We start from the raw sequence: 13,833 nt of genomic DNA on the forward strand, positions 1-13,833 counted from the left end.
GCACTGTAGGAACCTTATATGGAAGAAGGGATAACTGCTCTGAACCACCTATGGGAAGAAGTCACGGGGAGGTTGCCCAGTTCCACATAAGGACAAGCTTTCTCCTGAGCGGACGGCCTGCAGGTGGAAGTTGTGAGTCTGAGTGTTCCAGCACCAGGCCCACAACCACTTGGCAGGGATGCTGCGGAGGGGAGTGCCTGAGGGGCGGTGGACCACACACCCTCTAGGATCCCATCTACCCTTAAGAATCTTGACTGCACAACTTGCTATCCTGGGTTCCCTGGACCTAGAGATAGAAAGACATCCACAGCCATTTTCACAGTGAAAAATATCCCAGTGACCACTGAAGACTCCCATCTCAAAAGTCACCTAAGTGTCCCCAAATTCAATTTTGTGCCCCACTTCATGAGGGGGAGAACAAAACCTGAGGACTGCTCTCAGGCTGCCTGGGGACCAGGTGGTGTGTGACTGGCCAGGGTGAGACCCTCCTTTATCATGAAGAGGAAAATGCTGAAAGACAAATACAGGCAAAGCCCAAGAGAAGGTGTTCGGTTTATCTTCCGCTCCCGCTCACATGCCAGGCACTCCGTCTGCAATGGGAGAGTCTCAGGAAGACCCATGGCATTCAGGTCAGCTGCTCTTCCGCCCCGCCTCTGCTGTGGTGTTAGCATTGCCCCCCAGCGAGTGAGAGAAGAAACACTAGCGCTGCCCCGTCCCCAACAACTCCGCTGGCAAAACCTGGGCAGTCTGCAGATGTAAAACAGATGGCAGCAGAAAAGCTCTGTGAATAAAACTTTAATAATGTACAGCAGAAATTGGACAGGCTCATTCTTATATTAAAACAAAAGATCTCCTATATTACAACTTATTTACACTTGCATACTGAAGAGGTAAAGTGTCTAAGTGGCTATTTTACAGTCCTTTCTAATAAAATGTACAAAAACAAACAGAAGTACCGAGAATGCCGTTCGAGGGCCTTAATGGCGACAGTAAGAACGGGCTTGAACTTGGTCTGTGAATCCAGAATCCAGAGGTGCAGGTAGCCCTATGGATCAGGTTTAGCCTCAGGGGGCCCAAAACCACAGCTTTAGATTTTAATTTCTCCCCAGTTCTCTAACTCCTGATTCTTGGTGTTAAGAGTGGCAGGGGAGGGGCTGGGAACTTCCCCAAAAAACTGCTGTCTTCCCCAGAGGTGGAGGAGCTGGACTGTGTGGTAAGGACAGAAGGGCCACCTGGGGAATGGGCTAGTAGCTTGGGGGTCCCCGCTTCCAGGAGTGTTGACGGATCCCGGAGGCTGGTTGTGACTGGGGCAGAGTGTGGGTTCCATCACCATCTACAACCTGCCAGGTTCTGCTACAGGGCAGACAGGTGGGAGGCCAGCAGGGGTGGGGAAAAAAGGTCCCCCTAATGATACAACTGGTATTCAAGGGAAATCAGTCAGTAGCCGTTAAATTGGCCCAAAGGATTAGGAGAAGATCTCCTTTAATGCAAGAAAAGAAGCATACATCAGGAAAATAAATAGGCAGGCCAGGGGCGTTGGGGAGAATGATGTAAGCAGGGAGAGGGCTCTCCCCTCTTTCTGTGAGCTTTGGGAGAGAATTGCTGGGCTGGAGAGAGGGATGCTCACAGGCTGCGAACATAATATACCCCCTCTGAGGGCAGGAAGGAGACTCAGAATGAATGCAGTGATTGGGGTCTCGTTGCCTACCACCAGTCTCTCAGGTGGTGGGGGCGCACACTTTCTCCTCAGTGGTCTTCTGTAAGAGCAATCATTCCAGGCTCAACTATGAAAACTACTGGTCTCAAAACAGGCACCCACTAACCTGAACCAGCTTCTTCATTGCTCCAAGAAGTAGGACCCAAGCCTGTCTTGTTCACAGATGTATTTCCAGGGCCTGGCACCCAACAAACATTTGTTAACTAAACGCCTGGAGGAGGGGCAACTAGCTGAACAATGCACAAAGCCCAGGGCCTTGGCACAAAAACCCCTCAGGGAACTGGAGGGTGGGGGGCATAATGCAAGAGCAACTAACTTCCAGGGCAAGGAGGTGCTCTAGCTGCTGGGCAGGAGCAGGCTTGGGGGTTGGGGGAAAAGGACAGACTTTCCAGTGTGATGGCGGTGCATTTGAAGGGAGCATCTTTTTTTTTTTTGTAGGGATTTCTTTAAAAACAAGGAGATTGAGAGGTAATCATCACAGAGATGGTTTTCCTTTTATAAAAACTTAATAATATTAAAAAAAGTTAAAATCCAGACCCTCCCAATAAAATTAAAAAAAATAGAAACAAAATCCCAAACCACTCCAGTTAAAAGTTATGGCTTCAAAGTTATTATGTACCTAAGATACTCTGACCAAACCAGCACCCACCACCGTGCTTCTAGATGTTGTCAAGTACTGTATTCTGGCTAAATAACAGGTTTGGCTTGGGCTGTGCCCTTCGAAGGGCCCCTGAAGTGGGTGCCAGCCTCACATCTTCCCTCCACCATGAGGAGATTATCCAGGAAAAGACCCATGCAGATGCCTCCCTCCCACCCCAGCCTCCCCCCACTCCTTGCCACCTTCCTTTTCCCTTCCCCACCCTAAACCCACCACCAGCAAAAATATACATTGCTGTTTCCAGAATCTGGGATATGAAAGACATATGTGACATTCCAATCTGAGTCCCAGGATCTGGGCTTCAAATTCCTTGGCCCTTTCTTGGTGCTGCTGAGGGACGATGCCCTTGGGCTGGCTCACTTCCCATGACTGCCGCTGACCACAGCACCCGAGACTTCGGCCAAGATTCTTCCCCTGCCCACCCTACCCCCTCCTCACATTTGGACCCCAAAGCCTTGCCTGCCATGGACAACTGGGCCAGCTTTGGCTCCACAGTCTGAAATGGAGGAGAGCTGTGTTGACACAGGGTAGGCAGAGCAGCCTGCTGGGAAGGGAGCACCACCGAGGCATGAGGGGGCTGGGGGTGGGGTGGGGAGAGACCTCCGGGAAGGGCACCTGGGAAACTAGACACTGCTCACTACAGAATAGAGGCACCAGCACGCAGAGACAGCATGACAACCACACCCCCGACCTGCACATGCACAGAAAGCTCAAGCAGGTATTGTGCACCTACACACACACACACACACACACACACACACAAACACACACACACACACACCATGTGTAAGGGTGTGGCACAGACCAGGCACAACAAGGGACGCACCTCGGCACATGCACACACAGGCTGGACAGACAGGTGGCAGACCCTGTCTCCACCAGCACTCCCCCTGGATGTCCGTGCAAGAGCGGAGGGAGCTGGTGGCCCAGAGCTGCCTGTGAGGGGGCTGCACTTCCAGTTCCTCGGGGCCACCTCGGTGTGCTGGGGTTGGTCCCTGGAGGAAAACCCTCAGTGCTGTTTAGCACTGGCAACACGTGGCTTCTCCTGGGCCCTCCCAGGCCGCCTCTGTCACCACTCCTGGCTATCCGCCAGATGCACCGGGTTTTGTAGGCCTTCCCGCTGCACCCAGTTCAAGTTGTGGCATTGAGTTCTCCACACCATTCGCTCTCAGAGTCTCCATGCCATTAGGAGGTAAATAGAAAAGGTGTCTGTGTCTCAAACCCAACATGGGAGTGAGCGAGTCTCCCGGGCTCTGACCCTCTTACGGGCCAGGGCTCCTGGCCACAGAGGGCTGGGCAGAAATGAGAGGTAGGCCTCCACTGGATACTCAGCACAGCAGCTCTGGGAATGGTTCTCGAGGCCCAGGGCTGCGTGTAGCGGGAGGGGAGCAAGGTTAGATCTTCACATCTTCCTGCACGCTGAGCTGTGAGAGGGTCTTCTTAATGCGCAGAGCGGTCAAGCGGGCCGCGCCGTTGGCATACCAACACTCTCGCATCATCTTCCCCATCACCCGTAAGGCCTGCAGAGACCCAGAGGCCATGAGTTGGACCCTGCCCCAGGGAAGCATGTGGGATCCCTAGGCTCTTCCTCATTTCTCAGTGCACTTCTGACCCCAGGGCAATGCTCTGCAAGCTTCCCTGTCCCCTTTGTTCTCCCTTCCTTAGGGGACAGGTTGTGCAGGCAAAGGACAAAGCTGCAGCCTGGACAGAGAGACCTGCTCTGCAAGCAGTCAGCGGTCTCCATCATGAGTCATCTGCAAAGACACCTGAACAGCCTAGGATCTGAAAATCATTTCTGACAAGTTTGAGTATCCATTTTCATGGTTGTTTACTATTGTTTTTTTAAGTAGCATATGAACCAGGCACAACAGGGACACATCTTGACATGGCTGTAATCCCACGGCTCATATACAGAGACTGGGGCTGGTGAAGTAGCAGGAAAGTAGCCCCAGAAAAGCCATCTTGTCAGAGACAGAACGCTACACTGCCCTGCCAGGATGATACGGGTGACAGCTACGGTCAGGCCACAAGGTGGATCTGGAAGGCCACCTGTGGACCGCAGCTGGCTGTTGAGGCCTCCCAAGTTCCCTGATTGCTGCCCTAGGCCAGTATTTTTCAGAATTCCTTTCAGTAGTGGGGCTGAGAGTCCCAACGCATAGGGACAGCACAGCATTAACTAGAGTGGGGTGGGGCAGCTACAGGCCAGCTCCTTCAGCCTTTTCCTTGTCCTCTGAGGTAAACCCTAATCCGGGTCCCAAGGTACCTTATGGAAAATGGTAGTAGGAAGGCATCACCTAAAATGTGACTGAGGTAATTTTGTTCTTCAGTGCAGAGATGCCCTCTAGTGGCTATACTCCTTAAAAGCAGAGCCATGAGTGAAAAGGAGGCCCAAGTACATTTAGGTAGGCAAACTGGGTTCCCCCTGAAGAGTCTAAGACCCCAGAATTCCATGTGCATTTAGAATCTGCATCACAAATCTGTCCTCATTTCAATTATTTCCACCACATGTTGTCTCTTTCCCCCTTCATCTGCTCTCTCTCCCAAATTCCAATTATGAAACCCTCCTTCCTTCTGAGTTTTAGAAAGGCCATCTCCCTCAAAGACGTCTTTCCCCTAAGTTCAGTCCATCATTCTATCCCTGCTCTGAGTCTCGTATACGGATGCCTTTTTTTAACTCTTCCAGGAGCTCAGTGCACCCCGGTGGCTCCAGGGCCATTTTCTAGTCAGACAGGTCTGAGTGTTCCCACTCAGTTTTTGTCTCTGTCTCTGTTGACTGCCTCTCTTAACCTTGTCCTCAGGACCAGGTCTTTCCTTCTACTAGGCTGTCGATTCCAAAGGGGACCTTACAGTGCCCAGGATGAAGGACTGTGGCCCCTCAGGGCAACTGACACACTCAGAGGTATCCCTGGAAGTTGGCCCAGTTGCTGGGAAGCTCTTTTTCCTTTTTTTAAATTAGGAAAGCCTTTTCTAAGGTAGAGAAATCAAGATGGAAAAGGTGCAGGAGGCAGGGGAGCTTTCTACCTCATAACTCTGCCACCAGTTGGGGATGTTGGGACGCAGCTTCTGGTCACACACGACCTTTCGCATTTCCTCAATGGAAGGGTCAGACGGCACTAAGTCATAATATGGCAGCTGATACTCTTCATGGACTCCTGGGAGAACAGAAAAAACATCCACCTGAATTATCAATAGCAGAAGGAGATTACTCAAAAGGCAACAGCAGCACCCACACTGTGACTGGTAAGGATCACTTCCCGCCAGGAGGAACTAGGGCTCCTCGGAAAGGCTGGCCGATTCTAGGTGTGGGACAAAATACCAAGATTAGCCAGGACATTTTTTTTTCAGACCAAAAAGGGAACTATTAAAGACTACTGAGGTCACATCCACTTGAAAAGCTCCCAAGGAGCCAGAGATGAGAACATTTAAGCAACAACAGGACAAATAACTTCAATGGAAGCAAATACTTTAAATCCACTAGTTCATAATGATACTAACAAACGAAAACTCTAAAAACCTTAGTCACCTCTGTAGGATGATAGGGAACAAACTCACTGTGGTGAAAAATGGTAAATAAATGGAAAGAATCAAGTATTTTTCCTGCCTTTTCTAGTCAAACTATGCATCTTGGTAATCAGATGGACAATTAGGGGAAGTTTCTCTTTAGAGAAGAAATCTAGCTAACATATGAAGATTGACATAATCAAAAAAATATTGGCATTTTTCAACCTCTAATAAGTTGGGATTTGGACCATGATCAACAATGGCTGTTATCATCACAAAAAGAGAGAACCGGCTCTATGTGCCTTGTAATAGAGGGAGTTTTGAAAAAAAAAAAAAATATATATATATATACACACACACACATACACATACGTATACGACTCTAGTCATTAGATGTCACTATGATAGTAAATTCACAGGAATAGAACATGTGAACCCCATCAAGAGGTAACTGGCAAAATCCAGACAGGAAAATTTTACCAAATGACCTGTATTCTCCAATTAAAAAAAAAAACTGCAAGACAAAAAAAGTATCGAGGGGGAAACCTGTAGATTATTATTTTTTAAAAATTTTTACTGAGGTATTATTGGTATACACTCTTATGAATGTTTCACATGAAAAAACAACGTGGTTACTACATTTACTCGTATTATCAAGTCCCCCCCACACCCCAGGGCAGCCACTGTCCATACCTGTAGATTATTACAAGAGACCTAAGAGGTGTTTCAATATCAATCTACTGCAACGGACAGACATTATTTGAATGTGGATCTGAATAAACTGTTAAAAGAAAAGAGACAACTGGGAATCTCAACACCAGTGTTAAATGATTCTTAATAAGAATTAGTGTTCATTTTTTAAAGTGTAATAAATAGTATTATATTTTTGAAGTCCTTATCATTTACAGCTACAAACTAGGAAATTTTCTGTAATAAAAAGTTAATTTAAAAAATCTAATGTAACTTTCTCAAGTCTTTTCCCAGAAAAAGTCTGCTGTCCTGAGCTGACAGGATAGGTTTATTAATAGAACCTGACTTGGTAATTATCTAAAGGATAGCTTTAAGATCTGACCTAAATCTGCCAGAGTTTGAATCCTAGTTTATTAGTTGTAGGACCTTAGACAAATTACCTGTCTGTGACTCACTTTCTTCATCTGCAAAATGGTGACAATAATAGTACCTACTTCAGCATATAGCCGATAGTACCACGTCATCTTTAGTGACAAATGGTAACTACACTTATGGGGAATGTGAGCATTTAGTAACGTATCTAACTGTCAAATCATCATGTTGTATATCCAAAACCAATGTATTACGGTATACCAACAATATTTCAATAAAAAAATTAAAAAAAATAGTACCCGCTTTGCAGATTTATAGTAAGCATTAAATAAGTATTATATACAGTAAGTAGTGAATGTTATATACTTAGCCCCAACTTCTGGATGGTATGAGAAAGAAAAAAATTAACTTATTCACAGTTTAAAATCTATGTAACCAGAATTTTCTTAATCTGTTGCATGTGTATATTATGATCAAAATTTTAAAACGTACAATTCCATGAGTAATACCTGGATGCCTCCTCCATAATTTGGATCTTGCCAAACATACCAAGGTTGGAAAAAGGTGGTAAATACAGAAAAGGGTTCGCCTGGAAGGCTCATCAGTTCTTTTTAGCTAATTTAATTTAATTTGGTTCACTTCCACTGACATGGAATCTTTTACATCAGAGACAAATGGCTGAAGGCAGGGTTCTAATAGTCCTGCACTTGATCACGGGGCAGGATACTTGGAAGCCAGCATAAAATACTGGCATACTAAACTGATGATAAAACATGTTTTCTGCTTAATCTGATACTACCTTTTACTTTGATTCTGACATGAATGAGCAGTTGGAAATACCAAAGATTTAAGAAAAATATTTCAGGAGAAAATACTCGTTTTGAAAAAATGCTATGTATTAGTAAGCTTTCTCCTCCAAATTGAAGAATTATCACTATTACTTTATCAACGAACCCCCATGTTCCCTAGGAATGTGGCTTGAGAGCTGGTGTTAGAATATACCACCTTCATGTAAAGGAGACCCCCACATCAGTCTTGTGCTATTCCTGCCAAGGGCTTCCCAACCTCGAAGGACCTCTAAGGACCTCTAAGGACAATGTGTTTAAAAAAAAAAAAAAAAGCCCAATGAGCCTCCAGGAAGGGTATTACCACAATGTAAAACACTCTTTAACAAGCATAAACACACCCTTAGTACAGCTGCTTCCAAGGTTCCCTCATCTTTGATGAGGGCCCTAAGTGGGATAGGCTCTGGCACTAGGCATCCAACAAGCTGTAGAAAGAAAGGAGGCAATAAAACCCCAGCACCCTTAGGTCACCCAGAAAAGGCAAAAAAAAAAAAAAAAGTACCTCCAGAATTGCACCTCCGGGCAATCTCCCAATATACAAGCCCCAGGGCGTAGATATCAGCACATTTAAAGGAGTCAAAGTGCTTCATGTTTATGCTTTCATCAAGTACTTCAGGGGCCATGTAGCTGCAACAGCAAAGGAGGCATGATCATGCATAGAAGATGACGCTTCCTCCCTGTAAATCAAAGCCCTGACTAGGCCCCTCTGAATGTGGGAGAGTATCGTGGCAAGAAAGCCCCTTGGGGAGGAGTAAGTGATTAACTGCCAACTGCCTATGTTCTTTGAAGTATTCAAATCTAAATACTTCATCAGAGGTTTGGTGATACTGGACTACACTTGTTTGCACTTCTATTTTTTTAACCGTTAAGATTTCCTTTAAGCATGTTTTGATTTCTTGGCAGAGGCATCTGTACTGTGTGTCACAGGGCAATAATAATACATAACAACTGATTGCTACTGAGGTCTTGGGTTTTATAGAATGTAGCCATAGTGATGGGCTGAGCTTAAATTTCATTCTGAACTTCTATCTTACCTGATTGCAGGTACATGAAAATTAATTCTAGACAGTCATCAATGTCTCCCTCAGTTAATTAGTACTACTTGAGCCAACTGCCTCTCCCTGCCCCACGACACACAGTAAGGCAAACCAGGGAATCACCTCAGGCCTCACACTCTGGGGCCTGGGTAGCTGCAATCATTCAAGTCAAAAGGAAGGAAAAAAGCATCAGCACAAGTCAGTGAAATTCACTGAGATTCAGCAGATAAATAGACCTCCTCTTCTATCCTATTTAAAGACAGTTCCATTCCAACTCATGAAGTTAATCTGCAACCACAATTCCTGACTTCTTACTTCACTTCTGTATGAAGTGGGAAGCAGGCCCATAATCCTCAAGGGTGCCCCCTATTTCCACCCTAAATTACCTCTGCTCTCTAAAGCCCAAGTAAAACATGCATCCTGCCTCCTCAGGGGTCTCTGCACAAGCCGCCCCTTCACACTGGAACATTTTGCTTTTTCCTCCAGCCAAGCCTGGTGCCTATCCCCTTTCCAAATCTTGCTCCAGACTGTCTTTCTCCACTGACTTCCCCTGCTCAACACCACCCCCACCCATGTGTGTACAGTTCTATGGGGCTGAGCTCTCAGCACTTGTATCTGTTAGATGCAACCTGTGTAGCTTTCCAGTATGGGAAGTGGACGTTCAATTCAACTTTCAGCTGAGAGCAAGGACCACACTTCCTTTTTCTCTACCTTTCTCTAGTGCAGATGGGAAAGGGAAATGGGCAGCTCAGTGCAATGAAGGACAAGGGCAGAGGCTCAGGGCCTTCCTACCGTTTGGTCCCCACCCTCTGATTTGGGGCAATGTCAATGGTGTCAGTGACGGCATCATGACGGACAGCCAGGCCCAGGTCTGCAATGGCACACATGCCATTTTTCTTCACTAGGATGTTCTTTGACTTTAAGTCTCGATGAGCAATTCCAGGCTTCCCTGGCAGAGAAAAAGCAGGACTCTTTAAAAGCAGGCTCAGCAACCAGACTGTGGGGGTTCAAGTCTGGCTTTGCCTCCCACCAACCCATAATCCTGGAAAAGTAACTTAACTTGTCTGTACCTCTGTCTTCTTATCCATAAAATAAGACTAATACCAGCACCTACTTCATGGGAATGTTGTGAGGATTAGATGAATTAATGTAGGTTAAGGGAAGAGCTTAGAAAGGCATGTGTGTTCACTAATATGACTATAACTACCACTACTACCTACCTTCCCTGAACTATATGCTCCAGTGTAGACTTGATGAGGAACTCAAAGAAAGGCCACTGCATTGGCTAGGCTCTCAGAATCAAATGGACAAAGGTAGGGGCTGGACTGCTGCTCTCACCCCAGAGGCTAGGAACAGGATCCAACTTCAATGGCCACTTTTCTGCCACGGCCAGCAAAGGATGTTGCCCTGGTCAGCCAGGCCTTGGGGAGCACACCTGCCACCCAAGAGGACCCAGGACCTCCCAGAGAGCTGACATCACAGTGATGAGCAGGGAAGCTCAAGGTCTTTTTCCTGGAGGAAACCTTCCTTGATTAGCAAAGTCCAGGGTCTAGTCTGTCCAGAAGTCTTTAAGCAAGCTGACCCCAACAACTACTGTGGGAAATTACTGAACTGATGCCTCCACCGCGATAATCTTCTCAGTTCCGTTTTTTTTACGTGTACTGTGGGCTGCTGACATCACTACCCAATTAACATCAGCTCACCACCCAACAACTATGTCCAGCTACCAAGTGACAAATAACTTGACATTTACTTTGTGGAGCCCCTACTGGAGTTCTAAAGACAGAAATGAAAACAAACCTGCTGGACGTACCTCTTATTTTCACTCAATAAAGCTCAAACCTCTCTCCTTTAGATGAGACTACAGCTGTTGAGGTCCCACTCCCACTTTCTCAGTAAAAGTTCTGGGAACTAAACAGGATGGTACAGGCTTTTAAGGTGTACCCAACCTCACTGCCCCTCATCTGGGCCCACTCACCTTGGGTACCCACGATCTCCATGTGCAGGTGTGCTAGCCCACTAGCAGCAGACAAGGCCAGCTTAATCATCCCCTCGATTGTCACTGTGTACCGGTTAAGATAATCAAACAGGGAGCCGTGCTCATGGTAGTCTGAGACAAGCCACAGCTGCGTCCAGGTGCCATTATCTGCAGGGAAGTAAAAGAGGGGTTCTGGACCAGGGGTTCTTAGACTCTGACTTCCGGCTTCTCAGCGCCACACTTCCGGAGGCCCCTGCCTATGCGATCTTCATCTACAGCTGTCCACTAGCCCTCAGCTCCAGGAAGGACAGGAACAGTGTTCTTTCTCAGACCTGCTTCCTTATTTCTCATAGGTGGCTGCAGGATTCTGAAGAGTGCTCCATTACTGCAGCAAATTTGAAATGTGAGGCATCCAGAAGAGGGAGCACGTGCTTTGGGAATGTAACAGGTATCATTTCTGTCTGCCACACTGCTCTTATCTTGACAAGGTCCACTCCTCTGGTCCTTGGTGACCACCCTGGCTGCATCCCTGTCACCCAGGAGGAAGGTGTCACAGGTCATCCTCTGTGCAAGACCCACTGAGCACTGCCCAACCCAAGTACCTGTCCTTCTGTAACATTTCGTTTTGGTCCACTGCTTTTCCCAGGCTGTGAGCTCTCTGGGAGAGTAGGAAAGGGCTCCTTTATGCACTATTGTATTCCAGGCCAAAAAATGCTCTTCAGTGCATGAAGAACACACTTCCTAGTATTCCAGAGAGGTCACCTTATCCTGAGAAGAGCACAGAAGGTAGATAGCATGCACTATTACACACGGGGGTGGGGGGCAGTGTGCAGTGGGAATGGGCAAGGAAAAACAGAAAAACCAAAAGCTGGTAATCTAAGTAGGTTACCCTGCTGTCAACAGGGAGACTGGGAACTGGGCTGAGAGCTCCCAATTCCAGGCTGCCGCTGGCTCCAGGACTACACTGCCTGTACCATGTTGTAAAGGCAAGCATGAAGGAGGCTGGCTTTTCTCCTCTGCTGGCCCTAATGTGAGTTTTGACAGCCAGATCCCTACTCACACAAGCTGCCAGAATCAATAAAAGGGGTGGCTCCTGGAAAAGCATCCATCTTGGCCTCTCTGATTATGAATATTATCACCCAACACCCCCCTTACACTCCAACCTGCCCCAATGTCTTGAGGACCCTGGGAATAACTTAAAAGGGAGGACATCTTTTAATCCTTTGTATTATATGTAAGATTAAAATTTTATCAAAAGGTGATGCTATTTTAAAAGGTAAAAGCTTACTCAGGAGTGAAAAATTCTTCTTCCCTGGTGTTTGAGTCTAAGACTCTTCAGCAAGGTCTGTGTCGGGGGAGGGGAGCCGAAGCTACTACAGACCCCACACAATGTGAGGAATCAGAAGTCTGCTGTTGTTTTAGGAAGGAAAATAAATACTTAGCATCTTCCACAGGCTTTGTGGAAACTAACTTTTAAAAACTGTTGTGCCGCACTAGTAGACTGTGTCTCCACTGCCAGGGGACTCTTCTAAAATGTAAACCCTATCACCTCATGGCCTCTGACTTCAGGTGCACTACTGCCCAGGTGGTTGCTATCCCCTCTTCCTGGGAGCTCTGAGGGCAGGGACTGTGTCTTGTTCTCATGTGTGATGGTACAAGCAGCTGGCAGAGATTCTGGCCCATAGTAGTCAATAAATGTTACTGAATTAGTGAATGAAACTTCCGTCACTACTCCCGATCTCAGAATGAAATACAATCCTCTCCACAAGGCCCCTCATAATCTGGTCTCCACCCTGCTATAACACAGCCACGTGAAGTTACCTGCAGGCCCCCAAACACACCTTGCCATTACACGTGTATCTGGAGTGCTCTTCCCACCTGTTTTTCTTCATGACCAACTCCTGCCACCTTCACCTCAAGCAAGCTCACTGACCTCCCCATCTCACCCTCAGTTTGTGCTCATTAGAACAGCCTGTTTGGCCGACTCTGTTTCTTTGCTAGTCAGTGAGGAACGTGTCTGGGTACACACAACAGACTCAAAAACTAAAGAAAAAACCCAGGCTAGAGGAAGGAGGAAATCAGGAACATCAGGTACCAGCAGGCCAAAAGCTGCACTTGAACGGCCATGAGGGGGCACTGTGGAGGCGGGCAGCTCATCCTCCTGCTAGGCCTGGTCCCCAACAAAAGCCTGGAGGATGCCCTCCATGTCACAGAACATGGGCTGCACCTTTTCCGGGGCTGTCCTTGACCAGCAGGAGTTCAGGCCATAATTCTTTATTCCAGTGGTTTTCGGGAGAAACTACCCGGGGCCCCTGCAGGGACTACCCTTGGGGTGTGGCTGGGGCTGGATGCCTCAGGCAAGGGAAGGTGAGCAGGTAGAGTGAGAGGTCTGTCTTGCTTATCTGCTTAATAATTGTTTGTTTACTTGCTTACTGGCCTGGGGTTTTGTACAAGCTTTTGGTAGAATGAAAGTTTATAGACTGTTACTTCATTCAGCTTCTCTTTCTATGGGTAATAATTACAAGGGCAAACAAGGCTGAACTACTACATTTCCCCAGTCACCCCTTCCAACTGTGACCACTGTTGGCTTTGGGACACCCTTTATCCGAACCCAGCGCTTTACCTTTATTGTCAGCAGCAATAAACCCAAGGATGTTTTCGTGCCGCAACATGACAGTCTGGTAGATCTCTGCTTCCCGGAACCAGGACCGTTCTTCACGGGAGGAGAAAATTTTCACAGCTACATCACCACCCCTCCAGCGGCCACGCCACACCTCCCCAAACCGGCCCTTGCCAATGATCTCCTGTAAAACGATGGTTCGGGCCACTGTGCGCTGGACAAAAAGGGGCAACCCTGTGGAGCAAAGAGTGGAAAGAAGGCTGACATTGTAAATTTGCTAAACTTCATAACTCCTACGCTATTACCCCAGGGGGAAGGCCCTCACCACAGTGACTCCATTCTACACTGGTTCACCCACACGGAGGGGTGCCTTGGCCCCAGGTCCAGGTAACCCACAGAGGGCTAAGCCAGGCAG

At 47.3% G+C, this 13,833-nt stretch overlaps 1 protein-coding gene and 1 long non-coding RNA gene across 4 annotated transcripts in view; one reads left to right on the plus strand and one right to left on the minus strand.

Annotated features, from left to right (window-relative positions):
- The window catches only part of LOC118967233 (uncharacterized), a 69,819-nt gene that overhangs the window by 9,098 nt on the left and 46,888 nt on the right, over nucleotides 1–13,833 (plus strand). The window contains exon 2 of the long non-coding RNA XR_012121490.1: nucleotides 11,152–11,246. This is a non-coding gene — a long non-coding RNA (uncharacterized lncRNA). The remainder of the gene's footprint in view (nucleotides 1–11,151; nucleotides 11,247–13,833) is intronic.
- Nucleotides 781–13,833, minus strand: part of ACVR1B (activin A receptor type 1B) — a 32,670-nt gene continuing 19,617 nt past the window's right edge. For all 3 annotated transcript variants that reach the window (XM_036992115.2, XM_017662137.3, XM_073213501.1), the window contains 6 exons: nucleotides 13,422–13,652; nucleotides 10,799–10,966; nucleotides 9,613–9,769; nucleotides 8,286–8,410; nucleotides 5,397–5,527; nucleotides 781–3,895 (listed from right to left, as the gene is read on the minus strand). In XM_036992115.2, coding sequence (XP_036848010.1) covers nucleotides 3,770–3,895; nucleotides 5,397–5,527; nucleotides 8,286–8,410; nucleotides 9,613–9,769; nucleotides 10,799–10,966; nucleotides 13,422–13,652 — 938 coding nt within the window. In that variant the 3' untranslated portion in view covers nucleotides 781–3,769. The remainder of the gene's footprint in view (nucleotides 3,896–5,396; nucleotides 5,528–8,285; nucleotides 8,411–9,612; nucleotides 9,770–10,798; nucleotides 10,967–13,421; nucleotides 13,653–13,833) is intronic.

This window comes from Manis javanica, chromosome 10 (genome assembly GCF_040802235.1).
Source record: "Manis javanica isolate MJ-LG chromosome 10, MJ_LKY, whole genome shotgun sequence".
NCBI classification, from domain to species: domain Eukaryota; kingdom Metazoa; phylum Chordata; class Mammalia; order Pholidota; family Manidae; genus Manis; species Manis javanica.